Source organism: Mobula birostris, chromosome 29 (assembly GCF_030028105.1).
Source record: "Mobula birostris isolate sMobBir1 chromosome 29, sMobBir1.hap1, whole genome shotgun sequence".
Taxonomy (NCBI): Eukaryota; Metazoa; Chordata; class Chondrichthyes; order Myliobatiformes; family Myliobatidae; genus Mobula; species Mobula birostris.
In genome coordinates, this window is record NC_092398.1 from 27,704,156 (window position 1) to 27,728,755 (window position 24,600).

General features: G+C 45.2%; 1 protein-coding gene across 10 annotated transcripts in view; it reads right to left on the reverse strand.

The window, feature by feature from the left end:
• The window catches only part of huwe1 (HECT, UBA and WWE domain containing E3 ubiquitin protein ligase 1), a 279,725-nt gene that overhangs the window by 85,227 nt on the left and 169,898 nt on the right, over positions 1–24,600 (reverse strand). For 7 of the 10 annotated variants that reach the window (XM_072246462.1, XM_072246460.1, XM_072246459.1 and 4 more), the window contains 7 exons: positions 24,418–24,590; positions 21,982–22,121; positions 18,955–19,030; positions 16,455–16,553; positions 12,668–12,795; positions 6,266–6,431; positions 1,232–1,342 (listed from right to left, as the gene is read on the reverse strand). In XM_072246462.1, coding sequence (XP_072102563.1) covers positions 1,232–1,342; positions 6,266–6,431; positions 12,668–12,795; positions 16,455–16,553; positions 18,955–19,030; positions 21,982–22,121; positions 24,418–24,590 — 893 coding nt within the window. The remainder of the gene's footprint in view (positions 1–1,231; positions 1,343–6,265; positions 6,432–12,667; positions 12,796–16,454; positions 16,554–18,954; positions 19,031–21,981; positions 22,122–24,417; positions 24,591–24,600) is intronic. The other 3 variants (XM_072246465.1, XM_072246464.1, XM_072246463.1) reach the window with 2 other exon arrangements.

Sequence of the window (24,600 nt, forward strand, 5' to 3'; positions counted from 1 at the left end):
CTTCTTCAGGACTGGAATGCACCTCCGCTGGTTAACAATGAAGATAAATACGAGAGCTCTAGTCTGCAGAGAATGCAGGGATAGAGACATGTTGTCGTGGGAAGAGATTGAAGTGGTTCTTCTTGTGCTGTATTATTCTGTGTTTTATGCTCTTTACTTCCAGTTACCTTAGGGAAATCCCAACTAATAAAGCCTGATTCACTGGACCAGAGCACAGGAATACAACCTCTGGGTAACCCCCAGGCAATCAAGGCAGGTAACCAAGAAAGTCCTGTGACATCCCAACCCTTCCCTCATCCAAGGCTGGAGAGGGGCAATTTCACTGTCCAGACCTCTTGCTTCAAGGCTGAGCAGTGGATTTCAGGAGGACAAAACAGACCTATCAAGCAGAATGAATTGGAATCGATCCTTATTGCAAATAGTGCCAGCTTCAAACCTTGATGAAACAATCATTGCACCACCAGTTTCAGTTTGGAGGCAAGGTGGGAAGGTTAAATGTTCATCACTTTTGCAGTAAGAAAGGCAAGACAAAATCAAGTGCTTCTGTTATGGGCAATAAGAGGGGTGGGATCAAAGGCTGATGCTTCGGGGAGGTGCTGGGCATTAACTGGAGCTCAGTGAGTTCACACATACAAAATACTGGAGGAACTTAGCAGGTCAGGCAGTGTCTAGAGAGGAATAAGGAGTCAATGTTTTGGGCCAAGAGCCTTCTTCAGGACTGGAAAGGAAGGAGGGTGTGAGGAGGGAGAGGAAGGAGTACAAGCTGGCAGGTGAGGGGGAAGAAGGATGAATTCAGAAGCTGGCAGGTGATGGGTGGGAAAGGTGAAGGAGTAAAGAAGGAATCTGATCAGAGAGAAGAATGGACCATAGGAGAAAGGGAAGGAGGGGGACCAGAGAAAGCTGATGGGCAGGTGAGGTGAAGGGTTGGGAGGAGGACCAGAAGGGGGAGGGGGAAGAAATTACTAGAAATTTATGTTCATGCAAACAGTGAAGGTTACAGAGAGAATATGAGGTGTTGCTCCTCCAACCTGAGAGTGGCCTCATCGTGACCGGAGAGGATATTCAGTGAGTTGATCTGCCTCACTCATGATCCCCATCTGGAAAAGGGGAGGGGAGGGATGTTGGTCTTTTAGAAACACTGCGCAGAACCCAGATGTTCTGCTGACCCCATGGGGCCAGTTTACTTCGAGAGCTGGCATGAGCAGAAGAGAAGGCGCGGTTTGAGTCCTACCATGATTGTCACTGCCATTATTCTCATCATGCACTGCCACAGGGAGGTGAAATGTACGGCTGGCAGCTGCACCAAAGCTCCCAAACAGACTGTCTCGTCGAAGGGGACCAGCTGACAGTGAAAGAAACAAACGGCATGTGTTTGGTCGTCTCGTTCTTGGTTAGAGGCTTATCAGAGACTGAGCTAGAGATGGAGCTGTCATCAAGCTGCAACACTCACTCCCCCTCCCAATGCTTGATTCCCGAAACCCCCTTTCCCTAAGAATCAGTAACCATCCCTTCCACTGCCAATGAGAAATCACAAGGCACACCCTGACACCACTGTCCCCACACCAGCTACCGCCAATTCTCACCTCATAGTCAGAAGTCTCCCTTGTGTATTTATTCCACCCCCCCAAGCCCATGCAGCTGCAGTAGCAAGCTCCATGCTCACTTTCTGGTTAAATTCTCCACAATTCCAGCTTCCAACTATTAGTAACCGCTAATATCCCCAAACTCCCTTCACCACATTGACTGCCCATCTCCCTTACTTTGTCAACCACCACAGCACTTTTTTGTTAGGATCACAATGTATTTATGTATGGAATGATCTGTGGCAAAACAAAAGCACTTCACCATCTTGGTACAGAACGTAACACAGTAAAAGGCCCTTTGGCCCACGATAATGTGCTGACCTTTTAGGACCATAAGATATAGGAACAGAATTAAGCCATTTAGCCCATCCTGCCTGTTCCACCATTTCATCATGGCTAATCCAATTTTCTTCTCAGCCCCACTCTCCCGCCTTCTCCCCATATTCTTTCATGGTCTGACCAATCAAGAATCTATCAACCTCTGTCTTTAATATACATAAAGATCTGGCATTCACAACTGCCTGTGGCAAAGTATTCCACAGATGCAGCACTCTCTAGCTAAAGAAATTCTTCCTCATCTCCATTCTAAGATGATGCCTCTCTGTTCTGAGGCTGTGTCCTCTGGTCTTAAGACTCTTCTACCTAGGAAATAACCTCTCCAAATCCATCTATCAAGGTGTTTTACCATTCAATAGCTTTCAATGAGGTCACCCCTCATTCTTCTGAATTCTAGTGAATACAGGCCCTGAGCTATCAAACATTCTTCACATGACACATCATTCAATCCTGGAACCTTCGTGAATCTCCTTTAAACCCTGTCCAGTTTCAGTACACAAAGAGCACAAAACTGTTCATACTACTCCAAATGAGGCTTCACCAGTGCTTTATAAAGTATCAACTTTACATCCTTGCTTTTATATTCTAGTTATCTTGAAATGAATGCTAACATTGCATTCGCCTTCCTCACCAGATCCAATCTGCAAATTAACCGTTAGAGAATCCTACACAAGGACTCACAAGCCCCTTTGCACCTCAGTTTTTTGTAATTTCTCTCCATTTAGAAAATAGTTAACCCTTTCATTCCTTCTACCAAAGTGCATGACCATACACTTACCAACACTGTACTCCATTTGTCATTTCTGTGCCCATTCTCCTAATCCAAGTCTTTCTGTAGTGCCTCTACTTCCTCAAAATTACCTGCTCCTCTACTTATCTTCATATCTTCTGCAAGCTTTTCATCAAAGTCATCCATACCATCATCCAAATCATTAACATATAACGTAAAAAGAATCAATCCTAACGCAGACCACTAGTCACTGGTAGCCAACCAGAAAAGTCTCCCTTTATTCTCACTCTTTGCCTCCTGCCAATCAGCCAATGCTTTATCCATGCTAGAATCTACTCTAAAATCAATTTAACCTTTCCTTCATAAGCCCCGCATTTTCAATCATCCATATGCTTAACCAAGAGCAATATGCACATGTGACAAATACCAAAACAATTCAATATGATCATAGTTGATCAGGCCCCAAATCTTCCTCAGCACCAATGCCCCACAGCCCTTGACCCCCAATCTTTCTTTAAGCACCTCCAAAGTCCCAGCCTCCACAACCCTCAGAAGATTCACTTGCCCATGTAAGAAGTAAATTCTAAATAAATCCACAATAAACAAGCCCTTTATCCTGAAATTATATCCTCCAACCAGTGAAAACATCTTGACATATATCCTTTCCTCTAAGAGAACCACAACCTTGTTGTGGTTTGGAGGCTTCCATGCCTCAATGGCCCAGACAGCTATGTTGGCTGGAGTTAGGGCTTTATGCTTTGACCTGTTTGGCATGGGTGATCCTACCAAAAGCCAAAGGATAGAGGCCAGATTAAGGGTGGACCACTGGTTCGGGAGTTCAGCTCAGGGCTAACAACCTTGACTGGTAAGACAAAATTGTTATGCAAACAGCAATGAAGAATCCGTCTTCCTGACGGTATTCCCCATTCTCCACCCAGGATTTGCATGACTGACAGTAGTGAAAACCAAGAGGAAGCTACTGACATGATGAAGGAAGCCCTGAACGTCACCAAGACCTTCATTGCTCCCCTGAATGCTTACAGTATAACAGGAAGGAATACATCCTTTACCAGTATAAACATAGCCTTTCAAGGACCGGTGGATGCCAGGTCTTTGGAGGTGCTTAAAGAAAGATCAGGGATGGAGGGCCACGGGACATTGGTGCTGATCAAAGACCTCACCAACCCTGGACATTCTCCTTCCCACCTCCACAAACCAGCAGGCTCAAGGACAGCTTCTATCCTGCGATTGAGTGGTCCGCCAGAACTCGACTTCATAATCCACTTTGTCATGTCCCTGCACCTTTTTGTCTGCCAACCCTCTCTCTAACACTTTAATCTGCATTCTGTTATTGCATTTTCCTTGTACTATATCAATGCACTGCTGTGATGAAGTGATCTGTATGGATGGCATGCAAAACAATGTTGTACACTGTACCTCAGTGTACGTGACAACTACTAACTAATTTACCCTGCAGGTTTCTTCAGCTGCACTGACAATCATAATAAATTAACATTTCCAATCAGTATTGGCTTTCCCAAAAGCATTTCCTCTGCCAGTTCAGAGTCTGGCAGGTGACGCCCCATTATCTTACCCATTGCACAGACACGACAACCAGTGCCTTATAAAAGCCCAGCAACTGAAGCCAGCCTCTCTTTCCTCTTGCCTCAGACCACGTTTTAATTTCTCAGCACAGTTCTTGTCTGCTCAGGATGTCCACTCTTTGTGGAAGAAGCATTGTGATAGCTCGTGAATGGGGATGTTACACTCTGTCCGAGACAGAGACACTCGAGAGGCAGAGACCAATTTTACACAGCTGGTATTGCTTCATTTTATCACCATGCTCTTTAAAAGATTGGAAATTAGTTCATTCAGCCGAGGGTTTTTACTTCTGACCAAGTTGCAACTGAACAGGCTCACAAGGGTATTTTTGCTCAATTGAGTTTGAAACCAACCCTGCCCTGTTTCTGATTCGACCAGCTTGCATCTGAGGTGTCTAATTCTTAGCTCTAGCCATCTATCTATTTAATAGATAAAACCTCCTCAAGGGATGCAGGGTGGAAGCAGCAATAACTTAAACAGTCCTCTGAAAGGAGTCCTGCTCTATAAGTATACAGTTTGTACTGGTCCAACCGCACAGATGCCACAGCCATGAAAACACACCAGTGCCTCTATTTCCTCAGTGGACTAAAAAAAAATAATGAGGCACATTCCTACTGACCCTCACCAATTTTTATCAATGAAGCCTAAAAAGCATACAATCCAGATGCATCACGGCTTGATAGGAGAACTTCTCCATCAATGACTTTAAGAATCTATAGAGAGTTCTGGATACAGATCAGGACATCACGGAAACCTGTCTCCCTTCCATGGACTCTTGTCCATTCTTCCCACTGCCTCAGTAAAACAGCCAATATAATCAAAGAACCCCTCCCCCCCCACCCTGGATGTTCTCTCTTCTCCCCTTCCCATCAGGCAGGAAATACAAAAGCCTGAAAATACACATCATCAGGCTCAAGGACAGCTTCTATTCCACTGTTATGAGACCCTAGTATGACAAGATAGACTCCTGTCCTCCCAAATCTACCTTGATGTGGCCCTTGCACCTCAATATCTACTTGCAGTCGACAACCAGTGTCTCATACAAGCCCAGCAAAGCACAGTTCTTGTCTGCTGAGGATGCCCAGACTACTGTGATTGAAACCACCTACTCTTTGTGGAAGAAGTACTGCGACATCTCGTGAGTGGGGATGTTATACTTTGTCTGAGACAGAGACACATTTGAAACCAATTTTACACAGCTGGGAGTCTGTTTCATTTTATCACCTTGCAATGGGTAAGATAATGGGGCAAGTCACCTGCCAGACCTTGAACTGGCAGAGGAAATCCCTCTGGGAAAGCTTTGAGAATTGACCAAACCTCCACAGACCAAAGTCTGGCTAAACAAGAATTTTCACATAGGTTTTCACTGAGAGTTGGGCTAAATACGAACTATTTTATGCAGCTTCTCTTTCCACTAAAGCTACTCTCTTTACATCCCATGGAAATCAATTCCTTGTTAGTACCGATTCCAATTTCCAGAGTAATGAAAGACTCTTTCAGTCAATAGGAGGGGCTCATGGCCAGTTCAGATCCTCTTAAGACAGTGGGCTTCAACTGCAAACTGAAACTTAAGGTACAAAGTGGATTGGGCCAATGGAGGAGACCTGTGATCTTCTATCTTCTCTGACACATTCAGCTCAACAGCAGCTCCCCGCAACCCCCAAAACAATTAACACTTAATGCCAGGACCTGGAATATCTTGCTAACAGCAGCTTTGAATCCGGTTGCAATGGATTCAAAACCACCGCTACACACAAGCTTGTATATTTCACCCAGCGTTAAGTAATGGGACAAGTGAAAAGGGTTATTCCAGTATCAAAGCAAAGCTGAAATTTAGAGAAGGCATGCCAAGGTTAACATTTCAGGCAGAACCCTCCCTCGGTCCCAGATTAGGGATCCAGTCCTCGTTAACACAACAGCAGGTTTTCCTCTGGATTGGTCCACAGACCACACGTATTTATATTGCTGTACCGATTTTTGGAGCCCCCTGCCAGTGCAGAAGATAGCATCTTACCTGCTGTAGAAAACATGTTGTCAAACTCGATGATTAGGTCGTCCTCGCGGTCGAAGCGGACGAGCGACTCGTCAATGTCTGGGTAGTCTTCATCCAGCTCCATTTCTGAACCTTCTTCATCCTCATCGTCCTCGTCACCCTCCTCCTCCTCCCCTTCCTCATCATCCTGCAATTACAAAAATATGCCAAACGGCCTGAATAACTCTGGCAGGAGTGTGCCGAGGCTTGGCTCCTGCTCAAGCTGATGCTGTGAGCATGGTGTAGGTCTCTGCACAGCCACCACTCTAAGATATTAGGAAGGCAATGCCAGAATCCTTCCTATCTTAGAACACAAGACTTAGAAACAGCATTAAGCCATTCGGCCCATTAAGTCTGCTCTACCATTCCATCATGATTCATTTATTATCCCTTTGACACCCTAATTAATCAAGAGCCTATCAATCTCCAGTTTAAATATAACCAATGACTTGGTCACCAGAGCCATCTGTGGGAATGAATTCCACAGATTCACCACCCTCTGGCTAAAGAAATTCCTCCTCATCTCTGTTCTAAATGGATGTCCCTCTATTCTGAAGCTTGGTACTTGATTCCTCACTATAAGAAGCCACCTCTCCACATCCACTTCTGGACCTTCTAAACTCCAGCAAGGAAAGGCCAAGAGCCATCAAACACTCCTCTTAGTTGACCCATTTATTCCTGGAATGAAACTTGTGAACCTCCTCTCCAATGCCAGCACATCTTTTCCTAGATAAGGGGCCAAACACTGCTCACAGGATTCCAAATGCAGTCTAATCCAAAACTTATAATAAAGTCTCAGCATTGCATCTTTGCTCTTGTACTCTAGTCCTCTTGAAGTAAATGCTACCACTGCATTTGTCTCCCTTACACTGACTCATCCTGTAAGTTAACTTTTCAGGAATGCTGCATGAGGACTCCTCTGATTTCTGAATTTTCTCCCTCACATTAGGGTGAAAATAATCTACATTTTTATTCCTTCAACAAAAGTGCATGATCATACACTTCCCTACACTGTATTCCATGTGTCACCTCTTTAACTACTGTCCTAATCCAAGTCCTTCTGCAAACTCCCTGTTTCCTCAACATCACCTGCACCTCCACCTATCCTTGTATCATCTGCAAACTTGACCACAAAGCTACCAGAAAAGGAAATATGCACCTACTCTCAAAAGCATGGACAAGGAGTGCAAGACCAGGAGAATGAAAAAGGGAATAGAGGAATTGCAGACTGGTACAACTAGTAGCCTTACAACACCAGAGAGCCAGGTTCGATCCTGACCTTAGGCACTGTCTGTGAGTGGAGCTTACATGCAACAGCATATGATCTCCCCCACCAAACATGGCAAAGACATGCAGGCTAGTTGGTTAGCTTGTCTCTGTAAATAGCTCCTGGTGAGCGGCAGAACCTGCAGGACAGTTGATTGGAATGAAGGAAGAATTTAAAAATGGGATAAGTGTTGGATTGGAGCAATAGGCATTTGACGGTAAGTACAGAGGTGATGGGCCGAAGGGCCTATGAGGGGTCACTTATCTGTGACACTGTGGTGAGTGTACAGATACAATGAGGATGCTGAACATTAAACAACAGCACACAAATGTGGGATGGAAAAATACATACCACAACAGGTCTGGGAAAAAAATTGACTGGTCAGCTTCAGTTTTTAATGATGAGAATTGCCATGCAGGATTCTCTAAAGGATAACTTGCAGGTTGAGTTGGTGGAGAATGCAATGATAGCATTCATTTTCAGAGAACTAGAATATAAAATCTTTGATGTAATTTGGAGTATCGTGAGCAGTTTTTGGCCCCTTTTCTCAGAAAAGATGTGCATTTGGAAAGGGTTCAGCAGAGACTTAGGAGAATGACTCTGGGAATGATAGTGTTATCGTACGAGGAACGTTTGATAGCTCTGGGCTTGTACTTGCCAGAATTTAGAAGGGGAGTCTCAGTGAAGCCTATGGAATATTGAAGGCCTAGACATAGTCAACAGGAAGAGGATGTTTCCTATATATAGTCGGGACGTCTAGGACCAGAGGGCACAGCCTCAGAAATTAGGCACATCCATTTAGAACACATTTTTCAGCTAGAGAGTGGTGAATCTGTGGAATTCATAGCCACGGATGGTTGTTGAGGCCAAGTCACTGAGTATATTTGAAGCGGAGGTTGATAGGTTCTTGGTTAGTTAGGGCAAAAAAGGTCATGGGGAGAAAGCAGTTCAGAGGGATAATAAATCAGCCATGATGGAATGATGCAGCAGAGTGGCTTAATTCTGCCCCTACATCTTAAGCGGACAGAGGACACAACATTTGGAAGCTGGCATTAGAAATGATTATAAAATTAGCATTCAAATTAAAGCTGGCAAAGTCCACAAAGAATGAAAGCTCTGGTTCAACACTGCCTGAAGTCATTAGAAGATGGCATGCATTTGTGACAATGATGATAAAGACACTATCACACATGTCAACATTGGCATAATACCTGCAGTTAGAAGGGAAATGCAATGTGTCCAGGGAATTGTGAATGAGTCAAATTAATTGTAGAAGGGATTAAGGAATCTCAGCCACTATATTAAAAAAATAGAAAAACACTTGGAATGCAAGACTAATGAAAAGTCAGCATGACTTTCAAAAGAGAAAGTCTTTGGAAATTGTTCAATCCTGTGAAGAGGTAAGCAGAGAAGACACAAATTAGTCATTTTTCTTTTTAGATGTTGCCTTACTTGTTGAATTGTCCCACAATTTTCAGACTTCCAACAGCTGAGGCTTACTTTGATTTTCATTTACAGTGAAAGATAGCTGATTCACTTACCTGTTCAAGCAGAAGAGTGTAAGGACGGGGAGCACAATTAGGCGATTCTAAGCATCGAGTCTGCTCTGCCATTTATTTTCTCTACTGATTTATTTTCCTTCTCAACCCCAATCTCCTGCCTTCGCCTTCATAACTTTTGACTTCCTACTAATCAAGAACCTATCAGCATCCACTTCCAACATACCCAGTGACTTGGCCTCCATAGCTATGGTAATGAATTTCACAGATTCACCACCTTCTGGCTGAAGAAATTCCTCTTCATCTTTGTTCTAAAGAGAAGTCCTTCTGTTCTGTGGCTTTGCCCTCAGATCCTCTCTATTATCTCTCACTATTCGAAATATTCTTTCTACATTCTAAATTTCAGCATGCATCAATAAGGCAGAGTTAGAGGGTCTGTTGCAGAGACACCTCAATGAAACACACTGAGCAACATGAAGATGTCAACTAGCAGAAGTTGGACTGTCAGAGACTAGTACAATACTGATTCAGACCCCACTCATCCATGCTGGCTAAATTGTTAGCTCTATCTGGTAAACAGTTTTATTATTGCCACATGTACAGTGCAGAATGACATTTTGCATGTCACCCCTACAGATGTCATCACATCAGTGCTTTGATGTTAAAGATTAAAGATTATCTTTATTCCTCACCTGTACTTCAAAACATACAGTGACATGTGCCATCTTGCGTTGATGACGCCGTCCAAGGATATGCTGGGGCCAGCCTGCACGTGTTGCCCGCTTCTGGCTCCAGCATAGTATGCCCACAACTTACTCAAGTCAAGTCACTTTTTACTGTCATTTCAACCATAACTGCTGGTACAGTACACAGTAAAAACAAGACAATATTTTTCTGGACCATGATGCTACATGAACAATACAAAAAGTACACTGAACTATGTAAAACACCACAAAACTACACTAGACTACAGACCTACCCAGGACTGCATAAAGTGCACAAAGCAGTGCAGGCACTACAATAAATAATAAACAAGACAATAGGCACAGTAGAGGGCAGTAAGTTGGTGTCAGTCCAGGCTCTGTGTATTGAGGAGTCTGATGGCTTGGGGGAAGAAACAGTTAAATAGTCTAGTCATGAGAGCCCGAATACTTCGGTGCCTTTTGCCAGATGGCAGGAGGGAGAAGGGTTTGTATGACGGGTGCGTGGGGTCCTTCATAATGTTGTTTGCTTTACGGATGCAGTGTGTGGTGTAAATGTCTCTAATGGCGGGAAGGGAGACCCTGACCCTAACCCTAACCCATGTGTCTTTGAAATGTGGGAGGAACCCTTGCAGTCATGGGGAGTACATAAAAACTCCGTACAGACAATAGGGGGAATTGAATCCCAATGACTGACGCTATTAAGCGTTATGCTGATTACTATGCTACTGTATCTACATGATCTACATTTCACCCTGAAAGGCACCGAGACACTTGCCCTTTGCAAAGTCCTTCGTCAATCATGATGCTCCACACACTTAACATGGAGCTAAGTACTCTCTCCACACCTGAGGCCACCTTCTGAGTCCTATGGCCTGAATGAGATCAATTGGAAAAGATGAAAAGTTGCTGCCTGACCTGCTGAGCTCCTCCAGCAATTTGCGTGTTACTTCGTACCTGTTTGGACTGATGGAGGAAACCAGAGTACCCAGAGAAAGCTCAAGTGCTCACGGGGAGAACCTCCCGATCGCTGGTGCTGTAAAGTGTTTCTCTAACTGCTAAGCTACCAAGGGTAAACAATAACAGAATGAAATGCTACTGTTACAAAGTGCAGTGCAGGCAGACAACAAGGTGCAAGGTTATAATGAGGTACTTTGTGAGGTCAAGAGTCTATCTTACGGTACTAAGGGACTTAAAACAGTGGAACAGAAGTTGTCCTTGCCTGCATTTGGCCCATATTTCATTTCATTCTCAAGCTTTCCTATCTGTGTCTCCGCCGAAATATCTCTTCAAAGCTGTGACTGAACCTGCTCTGTGAAGCTACTTTCAAGAGCCAAGCCAGAGGCATATGAACTTGAAGCACAGAAAACGAAGGTGCATGTGATTAGCAATGGCATCCCAGATGTGGTTAAGGAGGTCATGCATTACAAGAGACTGGAATCTGGAGCGACTCAGTGGGTTGAGCAGCAGATGTGGGAGGAAACGAATTGCCGATGTTTGGGGGACGAATCCCTGCACTGGGACAGTTACTGGGAGGTGATCAGAATTGGAGTGACAATGATGGAGCACGATGAGCTGAGAAACACACATTGATCCTTCCCAGATTATGAACTCTTGACCCATGTACATCCATAAACTAGTGTTGGAAACTGGTGGGACGGCTTTCAGGGTCTGCAGGGATACTCTGCTGCATGGGAACTCTGTCTGTGGCTGCTTTTCCTACTTGCAAACTGTTCAGGTTGCAAACAGTTCACAGGAATGGAACACTGTCAGAACCTGGGGAGGATCTACCTAGATGGATCATTAACATCAGTAGCAACACATAATATGACCATCATCTTTTTTTAAAAAAGAGCAAACCAATCATATAAGAGACTGAAGGACAGTGATGTTAACGAAGAATGCTGCAGAAGCTTGGTTGGACCAGAGCATAATTCTGGTTGACCTACTTGCAACATCTGGGGCATGTACCTCTCTCTGCCTTGGAGAGAAAGCTCAGGAGTAATGCTGAGGCATTGGTCAGATCATATTTGGAGTACTGTGAGCAGTTTGGGGCCCTTATCTAAGAAGGGATGAGCTGGCAATAGAAGGCCCAGGAAAGGATCATGTGAATGATCCTAGGAATGAAAGGATTAACATACGAGGAGTGTTTGAAGGCTCTGGGCTTTGTATTTGCATAGGAGATTAGAAGAATAGGGGGTAACTCATTTAAATCTATTGAATACTGAGGGCCCGAGATGGAGTGGACGTGGACGGGGTGTTTCCTATCGAGTCAAGAACCAGAAGGCACTGTCTCAAAACAGAATGACGTCTCTTCAGAAAATAGATGAGGAGGAATTTGGGGAATTCATTGCAACAGACAGCTGTGTAAGGAAAGTCACTGGGAGTATTTAAAGTGGAGGTTGATAGGTTCCTGATTAGTAAGGGCATCAAAATTTATGGGGAGAAGGCAGGAGAATGGGGTTGAGAGGGAAAATAATTTTTCCACAGATCAAACTGTGTAGGAGGCATAAGGGGCCGAATGGCCTAATTCTGCTCCAACATCTTAAGGAGTGGAGGTGGGGAGAAGGAAAAATGTCCTGCAGTTACTCACCCGGACTATTCCAACAGAACCACCCAAAACCTGCAATCAGTTGTCCTGGAGTGGATTGGGGGGGTGGGGGCGTGGGGGGGAGCGGTAGACCTTGAGTGCCTCCAAGTTCTCCTCCCAATCTTACAGTGACCTAACCCACGGGATGCTGGGAGTAACTTCACCTAAAGGACTAAGCCTCCAAGGACGATTTTGGAGTAGTAAACACCAGACTCACCTGGGGGTGGGGGGGGGTTTGGTGAAGAGAGGAGAGAGATATGGACCTTGAAAGAGTCGATAAACAAGCACACAGGTTGGGGGGGGGGGGCGCCCGAGACGCTTCCTTACCTGGTCATCTTCATCTTCCTCCTCTTCCTCATCCTCATCCTGGCTGTCATCGTCATCTTCATTGCTCCCGCTGCTGTCTTCCTCCTGTGTGTGCTCCTCGTCGTCAGGGTCCAGGATATTCATGGAATCTGTGTGAAAGAGAACGGCTGTGAGCGGATGCTAGACAACTGGGCCTCACAGAGGATTAGTTGCAAAGAACCGACGTGGCCAGAGTTAAGATCTTTAATGTGGAGTCAAATAGCTCAAAGCATTGGAGGGGAAGAACTTATCTAGATACATGCAACAACAATTTTCCACATAATCAGATCTCATGAAAAAAAAGGAAATGAAGTAAACAAACACTGATGCTTTGTGTGGTTGCTCTGGATTTTGAGAGCATTTGCAGAATCTTGAGTTGATGCTGTCTTGCTGTCTGTTGAACGAGGACAACAGCTCTTCACCCTGGGGTCCTTCAGCACTGACCATGCAGGGCAGATGAAGCTTTGGCTACAGGGTCACCCGCTGCTGCACTGGAACACCAGTCCACATCAGCCTCCAGTTTGAAAGCTGTTGCTGATTTTGTTTCTCGGTGATGCCTCTGACAGACAGCGAAGTCGAAGGTGAACATTTGGAAAAACGACAGTGTATGGCAACTCTTGCAGGTGACCCCCTGCACATTCTTCAGTGTGCTGGTTGTTGACGCAAACGGCGCATTTCACTGTATGTTTCAATGTGCATGTGATAAATTTGAATTAGAAGGATTACCACCTGCACAATGCATTTATTTCCAATGGCAGGCATCTTCATGGGTAGCAATGGCTGTTTGAGATTGTTGACCAGTTGCCCCACTGCTTGTAATGCTTTGTCCCAAATTGCTTCCGACTTCTGAAAGTCCTCAGGGTGGGAGATGAAACTTTCATCACCAGGATTCACCCCATGTGGCCACATCATCTCGTCCAGGTAACTTCCAGTTTACAGCCACTGAAGAGACTTGGGGCTGAGCCGCCATGGGACAGAAGAGAGCTTTTTCTCCATCATGATTAGCCCTGTGGGGATGTCACCACTGACAATTCATGGAACTAATCAATCTGAGTCCTGATGAGGGGTCTCAAACCGAAACGCCGACTGCTTATACCTCTCCAGGGATGCTGCCAAACCTGCTGAGTTCCTCCAGCATTTTGTGTGCGTGCTGTCCGTTCTGAAAAGTTGCAAAATTATCTCAATGCTTTGCAAGTCATCAGCTGATATTAATTTGGTTGTTCTAAAAGGTCCTGAGGACAGTTGGGTCTAGGACATTGTCTGCACCCATATCTTAGATCAGATCTGAGGAAACATTGAGGCACAAGGACATGAGTGGCCCAGAATACATGCTGGCTCCCTGGCTTCAGTAGTGTCTTCCCTGCCTGCCAATATTGAGGACGAGTGCACTGATGGGAGCCTCTCTTGTGGGACAACGGTCAGGAATGGCTCTGGACTGATCCGCTGATGGTTGGTGCTTAGCGTGTGCACTGCCCAATTTGCAAATTTGTCTGCAGGCAGACCTGGCATGCATTTCTATACCCTTCATTAAAACCAAGGCTGGTCCTATTGGTTGGAGGTCACAGTAGAGCGAATGGTCCATCAGACTGTAAGGTTACGGACTCCACTGCTATGACCCTTGTGGATAGCCTGGCTTGAGATGCACATCTCAATTGGCATGGCAACATAGCGGTTAGCATAGTGCCTTATGGTGTCAGTGGAGGATCAGGGTTCAATTCTTACTGCTGTTCGTAGAGAGTTTTATGGTCTCCCCATCACCACGTGGATTTGCTCTGGGTGATTCAGTTTCCTCCCTTGTTCCAAAGCCACATGGATAAGGGCTAGTGAGCTGTGGCCATGCTATGTTGATGGAGATACTGGTGGGCTGCCCCCAGTATATTTTCAGACTGCGCTGGTTGTTGACACAAAAGCTTCATTAAACTATGTTTGAATGCTTCGTTGTACAGCATATGTGACAAATAAAGCTAACTTTCCATCATTTCCAATTGATCTCATGGCAGGCCTTAAGACTGGGTGTCCATGGGTGTGGAGAGGGAAAACTGAGCTCCATGACAAGAGTGTGGTGGCCTTTCTGACCAACACTGTCATGAGAGGTGTAGGACTTTGCCAGGTCAAGTGTCTAAGTGCGTTGTCAGGTCATGTACCCGGACGACAGTGCAGCAGTTAGTGTAATGTTTAATAGCATCAGTGACTGGGGTTCAATTCCCACTGCCGTCTGTGAGGAGTTTGTATGTTCTCTCCGTGACCGCATATGGCTTTCCTCCAGGTGCTCTGGTATCCTCCCACACTCCAAAGATGCTTGAGTTAGGGTCAGGAAGTTGTGAGCATTCTATGCTGGCACGAATGATGGCAAAACCTGGAGGCTGCGCCCAGCATATCCTCTGATTGTGATGGTCGTCGATGCAAATGACACATTCCACTGTATGTTTCGATATACGCGTGACAAATAAAGCTGATCTTTTCTCTGTCAAGCTTTGACTGGGTTTATACTTCATTAGACGTCGCAATTAGGGGCCACTACATCTCAAGCACGATGCTGGCATCTGGAACAAGGTGCAGAACAGCCAGAGAAGGGACGATCAACCAGCACAGAGACTCGGCTGCAATGGCAGCTGCCTCAATGCTCCAGTCATCTGGCTTGATCCCGGTCCCTGTCTGTGTGTGGATTTGGAAGTTCCCACCGTGACGACATGGGTTTCCTCCCACAACCCAAAGGCTGCAGGCTGGTGGGTTAACTGGCTGCTGAACGGTAGAATCAGTTGGTCTTGATTGGGAGGTAGGGAAATGAGAGACTTGAGGGGTTGAGGGGATACTTTGCTCGTCCCGAGGGCAGCTACTTTTCTGCCTTTTGCTTGCTGGAGGAGTGAAGAGTTGAATTAGAGTGTAAAAATGGTTGCCTTTTGTTGTTTAACTCCCCTATGCTTGCTTATAATTTTACATAATCACTGATGCTTTCAGCGAATTTTCAGTAATTGTGTAGCTAATTCTATAGTTTTTCTGGTTTCTCTGCAGACTGTGTCACAACTGTTTTAAATCAATGAGTCAATGGAATGTGACTGATCTCTCTAGTAAGTTAGTTTTTAGTACAAGATGTCCACAACTTCTGTGTGTCTTTTTTCTCTCTTTTCTTCTCCTCCTTTGCTTTTTCTTTCCTCCTTACAGCAGGGCTGAGTTGGTTAATGTTACGAACACCTAGTAAGACAGCTATCATTACAAGATTTGTGCCTTGTTCTTGACTTCTGAGCAACCTCTGGATCAATATCACCAGACCCTGCACTTGAGCTCCTCTCTGCAGTGAGAGAGAGAGAGAGAGAGAGAGAGAGAGATATAGAGAGAGAGACAGACAGAGAGAGAGAGAGAGAGAGAGAGAGAGAGAGAAAGAGAGAGAGAGAGACACAGACAGAGACAGAGACAGAGAGAGAGAGAAAGAGAGACAGAGACAGAGAGAGAGAGAAGAAAAAGAAGAGCAGGGACAATGGATGAAGCAGCTACTGGGGGGGAATGAAGTCGTCAGGGGGGGGAAGGTATTAGACTAGTTGGGATGGGGAGGGAGGGAAGGAATTAGACGAGGCTGTACTACGGAATGTGAATGGGAAGGGGAATGATCAAACAGTGATCCCAAAGCTTTGTGCAGTGCCCATTTCTAGCATGCCGCACACACAAAACTCTCTTCCTTTTTTTAAAAAAATGGTGATGATGCAGGGTTGATAATAGAGGGTTTCTCCTTCTGCACAGCAGTAAAGACAGTTTGTTTTTTTTTATTTTGTACCTTCTCGGTTAGCCTGCAGGGTGGGCGCCTGACTGAGATTTGAGGGAGCCTCATCCATCAACACATCCTCCTGGGACTCATCCTCAGTACTTCTGCAAGCTGTAGCGCCGGAGGAAGGAAATAAAATAAAATACAAAGAAGAGGTGAATGCAAGGCCACGACAGTGCATTCTACATTTTTCCACAACACGCCATCGGCTTTGGGCACTTGGATTCTTCCTAAACACACGTTTGCACTCGGGAGCTCTAATCCTCGGGTTCTGAGTGTGCACGTGGGCGATGAGTGGCTCAATCGTGACCGAGAAGTATAATCATCACGTACACTGGAGCGAGATAGCTAGCAGTGCACAATGTTGATAGGGCCCCTAGAAATTACTGTAAGTTCTTTTGTTGGGAAACCGTTTTGTTTTGCCAGCACTGTCAATTTAAATCTCAATGCCTGGTGGCTTGGCACTCAATTTCACGCTTTGGATCGAGGTGGCTCGAGAAAGACAAACGAAGGGTCTTCCTTTGGTTTCTGGCAATACCACACTGCTCTCTACTGTCCTCACAGAGCCTTCTTCCAGTGCAACACTCGGAAGGAGGTACAGGCGCTAGAGACTCACCAAAAGCAAACTGTGAATGTCAGCCGTGTGGTGTAAGGCTGGGTTCAGGGCTCGGCTGTATGTGTGGCTGTGAATATATATGAAAGGGATTTGGGGATGTGTTCAGGGTGGGGTGAAGGGAATAAGGGAGGGAACTGTGTGTGCGTGTGTGGGGGGAAGGGAAACGGTGAAAGTGAATGAGGGAAGTGGGCCACAAATCAGGAACAGAACTGGCTTTCAAGCTGCCGGCTTCGAGCTACGAGCAGAGGTACAGGGAGCAAGTTTTTGCGAGGGTGCGTCGCAACTGAGGAGGAACAGGCAGACGAGAAGGGAGGAAAATACAAAAACAATTACTTGCAACATCCTTCAACACACAAGTGACACATTCTGTGTTCTCAATTCTTGCATCATCCTTCAACACACAACAACAGTGACACATTCTGGGTTCTCCATTACCAGTGCTAGTCAGGCACAGCATCGTATCAACCACCATCTGGCTTCAACGTCCCACTATGTGCATGCCTGGGGTCAACATTAGGAAGGTGCAACCGCCTTGAGAAAATTTACTCCCACTCCTGCTCTCTGGGAAACAGACTCAGCATTCCCACAATCACAGATGAAAAGCTTCTCATGCAGACTACGCTCTTCAATCACTGATTGGACTGTCCTAGTGAGCAACAGAGTACTGTGCAAAAGCCTTAGGCATATTATATAGCTAGGGTGCCCAAGACTTCTACACATTACTGTAGTAATTTAATGTTCTACTGCTGCTGCTAACAAAAAAATAATTTCATTACATACGTGAGTGATGATAATCCTGATTCTGATTGTGGACTGAGAGTGGGAAGGGGACAGGGAGAGGGGAATCATAGATGGGAAAAGGGGAAGGGATAGTGATGAGAGTTTGAAGCACCAGAGACATTCTGTAATGATCAATAAACTGATTGTTTGGAATCAAATGACCTTGCCTGGTGTATCAGGGCTAAGTGCGTCTGCACTCTCACCACCAGCACTCCTCCTCTGCTACCTGTCCCACATTCCACCCTTGCCACTCGACATCCTTTGCTCCTGCCAGATTTACAAACTTGCTCTTCGCTTCACATTGACAAATACAGTACTACGCAAAAGCCTTAGGCACCCAACTTTATACACGAGCCTAAGACTTTTACACAGCACTCTTACATTATCGCACTGCTTTGTCCCTCTATCATGGCTCCCCACACCCTGCACACCTTCTGGTTTCCAATACTGCTGCTCTGAAAGACAGACAGCAACCCCATGACAATACCCTCAATGCCCTTGCACTCAGCAGCATAACCGTCTCCTTATACTGTCTCCCGGCTCAGCTCCCTGCGACACCCCTCATCAATGCACATTCACATTGCAAACGCCGCTCCTGACAGCCCCCACTTGCTTATCCAACGCTAAAGTAAAATTCCTATCACTCTGGATGCTGGCTGACCCACTGGGTCCTCCTCCCTCATGGTTTGTTGGCAAACGCAACATAACCATTTCCTCCATCTCTACTTCATGTAACGGAGGTCCTGATACCGCAGCTCCACTTTCACTGGGCGCTCTCCAACGTCAGAATTTAATCTCGGAGAGACATTGCTGGCTCAGCCCCAAAGCAAAATTGAAGCCTTTCAGCAGAGGAAACCACCACCAGGTAAAGTCCATAGGATTCACGTGGTAAGAGCAGGTATAAATAAGCACGTTTCCACTTATCTGAAATTCCACAGGATTGTTCTTACTACTGCCTGAACCTGTATATACCCACTAACATCGCAAAAGGACATTAAGAGATTGCAGAAATCAAAAGCCCGTATGTCATGCTCCCGGGTTCTGGCAGAGAGAAGTGGAGGGTGTGCACGCACACTGTACCAGCCGCTCCACTGCTGGGCGGCACATCCATCTTACCGATGATGGTGCTGCTCACAGTGTCCACGTCCCTCTCCAACAATTCGTCAATGAGATCTTCCAGCTCGTTCTCAACCTGGAAGCAGACAGAGAGAGAGAGAGAGAGAGAGAGAGAGAAGCACCTCAAATATCTTGCCTTTTTAAACAAGAGGAGATGGCGATGTCACTGGGTGCTCGTGTGAGAGGTCTTAAGCCAGAGAGATCACGTGATGCCATTCCTTTACCGAAGAAACCAAGACAGGCGTTGACAATAACTTTAGCAATTTTATGATGATTTCTGTTGCTATTTTTATCCCAAATTTGATTTAACACCCACTATTATGATGAACTCTGGAGCAGAGGCACAGAGTTCTACCTGTTGTCTACCAATTTCAGAATCAGATTTAATTATAACCAATTTGGATAATAGAACATTAGAGCACAGTGCAGGTCTTGGCCCACAATGCTGTGCCGACCTTATAATCTTCTCTATGATCAATCTAATTCTTCTCTCCTACAAGACCCACTATTTTTCTGGCATCCATGTACCTATCTAAGAGTTTCTTAATATCCTGAATGTGTCTGTCTCTACCACCACCCCTGGCAGAGTGTTCCAAGCACCCACCACACTGCGTGTAAAGAGCTTACCTCTGACATCCCCCCTCCGCTATGCTTCTCTCCAATCACTAAGGTTTGCCCGTATTAGTCATTTATGACCTGAAGAAAAGTATCTGATTGTCCACTCAATCTATGCCTCTTAACATCTTGTACACCTCCATCAAGTTGCCTCTCATTCTCTTTCGCTCCAAAGAGAAAGGCCCTAGCTCACAAAAAGTCTTTGGCTAACTACTTGAAATTTGTTGTTTTGCAGCAGTAGTACGATGAAAATACATAAAATCACTATACCTTACAAAATAAACAAACAAAGGAATAAAAAGGTAGTGTTCATGGATGATTCAGAAATCTGATGGCAGAGGGGGAAGGGGATGTTTCTAAATGGTTGAGTGCCTCTCTTCAGGTGCCTGTACTTCCTCCCTGATGGTAGTATCAACAAGCCATGTTCCGTATGGTGAGGGTCCGCAATGACGGATGTCTTCATCTTGAAGTACTATTACACCAGCATAGAAAGGTGATTTGTTCATTATGTGCCATGCTGTAAGAGGTGGGCAATCACGGTTTTTTCCTTGACCATGATTGCTCATGGCAAATTTTTCTACAGAAGTGTTTGCCATTGCCTTCTTCTGGGCAGTGTCTTCACAAGATGGATGGCCTCAGACATTATCAATATTCTTCAGAGATGGTCTGCCTGGTATCAGTGCATAACCAGGACTTGTGATCTGCACCAGCTGCTCATACGACCATCTACCACCTGCTCCCGTGGCTTCATGTGGCCCTGATTGGGGCGGCTAAGCAGGTGCTACATCGTGTCCAAGGGAGACCTGCAGGCTAGCACCATACACATCCTTAGGTAGAGATCTCCACCCTGCCACCCAAGAAATGTGATATGCTTTGTTCTGATCAAGGCCGCACATCCACACTATTAACCCTAGATCTACACATACAGCATTTTGTGTGTATTTCTGGATTTCTAGCATTAGCAGAATTTCTTGCTACTTCAACCCCTGATGCTGCCCCACCTGCTCAGCTCCGAACATTCTGTGTTTGATTGAGCCACACTATGGTCAGAAGAGGTGGGAAGGGCACAAACTCAACAAACTAGAACACAAGAGTGGACAGTGCACCTATAGCATTGTGTCCGGCAACTGGCCTTCTGCTGAGGAGGTGTGGTCTGATCTCACGGGCAGACAGGACAGGAAACCCATCATCAACAGGCACTTTGCCTTACTGGCACAGAGGGCCACAGGAAGTGGCTGAGATAGGTACATTAGCATGGTGGTTAGCACCAGACTTTACAGTGTGGGTTTCCACCGTGTGCTCTCTTTTTTCTCTCACATTCCAAAGATGTATGGGTCGCATGGGTGTAATTGGATCGGGTTAGTCAGTTTGGGCAAGTTTTGTTGGCGCCAGAAATGTGGCGATATTGCCCCCAGCACAATCCTTGCTGATTTGATTTGATGCAAACAATGCATTTCACTGCATGTATCGATGTACATATGACAAATAAAGGTAATTTTTAAATCTTTAAACACTGTACAGGATCACGGACAGCAAAGGTCCAGAGGAATATGGGTCAAGTGGGACAAGCTTAGATGGCAATCTTGGTTGACATGAACCAGATGGGCCGAAAGGCTTGCTTCCATGCTACATCACCATGATTGGGCCTTTGTACATTATGCCCAGATAGAAAGTGGACATGGAGAGGATGTTTCCTATAGTCGGAGAGTATAACCAGAGGGAAAAGCCTCAGAATAGAAGGATGTCCATTTAGGTGAGGAAGAATTTCTTTCGCCAGAGGATGGTGAATCCATGGAGCTTGTTGCCACAATCATTGGGTATATTAAAGGTAGAGCTTGATAGGTTCTTGATGAGTAATGACGTCACAGGATAGGGGTAGAAGGCAGGGGCTGAGAGGGATTATAAAAAAATCAGACACGATGGAATAGCAGAGCAGACTCGATGGACCAAATGGCCCAATTCTGCTCCTGTGTCTTCTGGATCCATTAGGATATGGCATTCCTTTCTTCCTCATCTTGTCCAGTTTCTCCTTAAACTCTCCTCTGCGATTTGCTTTGCCACTCATGGAAGGGCAAGTTTCACCATGGCAACTTTCCGAATACCTTCAGGATTTATTACTGACATCAGGGTCCCAAACTCAGCATTCCCTGCAACTCCTCCCACAAAATGACAAGATTTCTCAAGGCGACTGTTCTAAAACAACACACTAATCAAGCTACTTCTCAGTCTGTGTATGATATAGCTCCATTCTGGTCAGCCCTGGTTTTGCCTCCTTATAACACAGAAAAGCCTCGACACCTTCTCCAAGTACAATCTAATCAAGTTTACATCCCCCTTTCCACTTGGGTCCATCTAGAAATTCTCTCTCCTGTGTGGAGTTGACTTCTGTGAGAGCAGCAAGTGCTCATTTACCTGCATCTCCTGGGCGTTCAGAACTTCGGATTGCCCAGTGATCACCACTGTGTCCGCTTCGGGCTCCCCATCCATGATATCATTGTCGCCTACTCCAGTGGGGGCGTGATCTTCATGCGCTTCGGTCTCTCCTGTCTCACCTGTGGAATCAAATGGAAATCTTGGTTGGCATGGGCCATTTGTGTGATAGACCTATTTCTATGCTCTATCACTATGACCAGGCCTCTGTATACAATTAGTGCTCCCTATTGATAAATCAGCCCTGGGGTGGTTCTCTGAAAACCATTTGGGAGAATGTCTCAAGGTTCAAAGTTAAGGAGGTAAATGATAAAGTGGCCACCGAGTGTGTCACCATGTATTACCCCGAGATGCATTTTGTTGCCGCCATTGACAGTAGAGCAGAGAAACACAGTAGAATCAATGAAAAACTACAAAGACTGACAAAGAACCAATGTGCAAAAGAAGACAAGCTATTCAAGTACAATAGATAAATAAATACTACAGAGAACATGAATTTCAGAAACTTTGAAAGTTAGTCAATAGGTTGTGAAAGCAGTGGAGGCTACCTCAGTAAATGTAATTAAGACAAGGTTGGATAGATTTTTGCATAGTAGGGGAATTAAGGGGAAAAGGCAGGTAGGTGGCGATGAGTGCATGGTCAGATCAGCCACGACCTTACTGAATGGCAGAGCAGGTTCGACGGGCCAGATAGCCTACTCCTGCTCCCATTTCTTATCTCCTTATGAATTAGTTCAGCCTTGAGGTAAACTGACAATGGCGATTCGTCACCTTTGATTCGGCCAACAGGAGCAACGACGCCAGCAAACTGAAAACACTGTAGCATAGCGGTTAGCACGACACTATTACAGCTCAAGGCATTAGAGTTAGGAGCTGAATCCCAGTGTCCTTTATAAGGAGTTCCTGTATGCCCTCCCCAAGAATGTATGAGTTTTCCCTGGGTGCTTTGGTTTCCTCCCACAGTCCAAAGACTTGGTGGGTAGGTTAAATGGTCATTGTAAATTATCCCGCAATTGGGTTAGGGTTAAAATCAGGGTTGCTGGAGGTAGCTGGGTGGTGTGGCTTATACAGCGCTATATCTCTGAAGAAGTAAAAAATATTAATATATTAAATATGGCATTGGAGCTTCACTTAGTCTCACAGTCATAAGTATAAAGTGAGTAGAGTAGAGGGCTAAGATGATGGTCTTGTGGTACACCTGTGCTGCTGGTTTCATCGCTGACACACCAAGCTTCAAGATCTTAATCAGCTGGCAGAGAAAGAGAGAAAGGCCCTTTTTAGACATCCCCAACGCACGCTGCCCTCAGGGTGGCTGTAGTGGGGAGGAGATGGTCACCCACCTCTTTGCAGATCAAGGATTTGTTTAGAGAGTATGGAGGAGGATGCAAGAATACTTTGATCAAATTGTACTTACACCCAGTGGCCATTTTATTCAGTACATCTGTATTTAAATGATCAGCCAATCATTTGGCAGCAACACAATGCAGAAAAGCATGCAGACATAGTCGAGAGCTTCAGTTGTTGTTCAGACCAAACAACAGAATGGGGAAGAAATGTGATCTAAGTGACTTTGGCCAGGGAATGATTGTTGGTACCAGATGGGGTAATATGAGTATCTCAGAAATTACTGATCTTCTGGGAATTTCACACACATTCTTTAGAGTTTACAAAGAATGGTGCAAAAAACATAAACAAAAATTCCAGTGAGCAGCAGTACTGTGGGTGAACACACCTTGTCAATGAGAGAGGTCAGAGGAGAATGACCAGACTGGTTCAAGCTGACCAGAAGGCGACAGTAACTCAAATAAGCACACGTTAGAATAGTGGCTGCAGAAGAGCATCTCAAAATGCACAATACGTTGAACATTAGCAGAAGAACATGAACGTACACTCAATGACCACTTTAATATGTACAGGAGGGTCCGAATAAAATGGCCAGTGTGTAAGTGGACTTGGTTTTTCTTGTTCTAAAAAGTTTTCCTGTAAAAATTACACTTCTCTTCTTAGTGCTGCTTGCCTATATGTTGCCTTGTGCATGTAACAATAACACAGGTAAGTCTTTCATTACATCTGTGCAGACATGTACATGTACTCATGACAATAAATTCAACTTTAAATTTAACTTCTGCATGGAATGATCTGAATTGTATTTACTTATTTCGAGTTACAGTGCAGAATAGGCCCTTCCGGCTCAATGAGTCGCACTGCCCAACAAACCTAGCCTAATCATAATGAGTGTCCTCATAATCATAACCACAGGACAACTTACAACTACTAACCAGTACATCTTTGAACTGCAGGAGGAAACTGGAGCTACCGTGATGTCTTGATGGCATGTAAAACTTTTCTCTGCATCTCAGTACACCTGACCGATTAGTTTGAGGTGCATTACTGGACGCAAATGTGGGTGACACTCACCAGCTTCTGGCTGATTGCCATTAGCATCGCTGCTGGTGATGTTCGTATCCTGCTCGGATTTGTTCTTACTCGAGGCATTCTTGCTGCCAAAGAGACTGCTTGGCTGGTTGACGATGCGAGACAGCGTCTCCAGAGGCTTCAGGGCAGCATTCACAGTGTTTGCCATGTTGGGGCTAGAAAAAA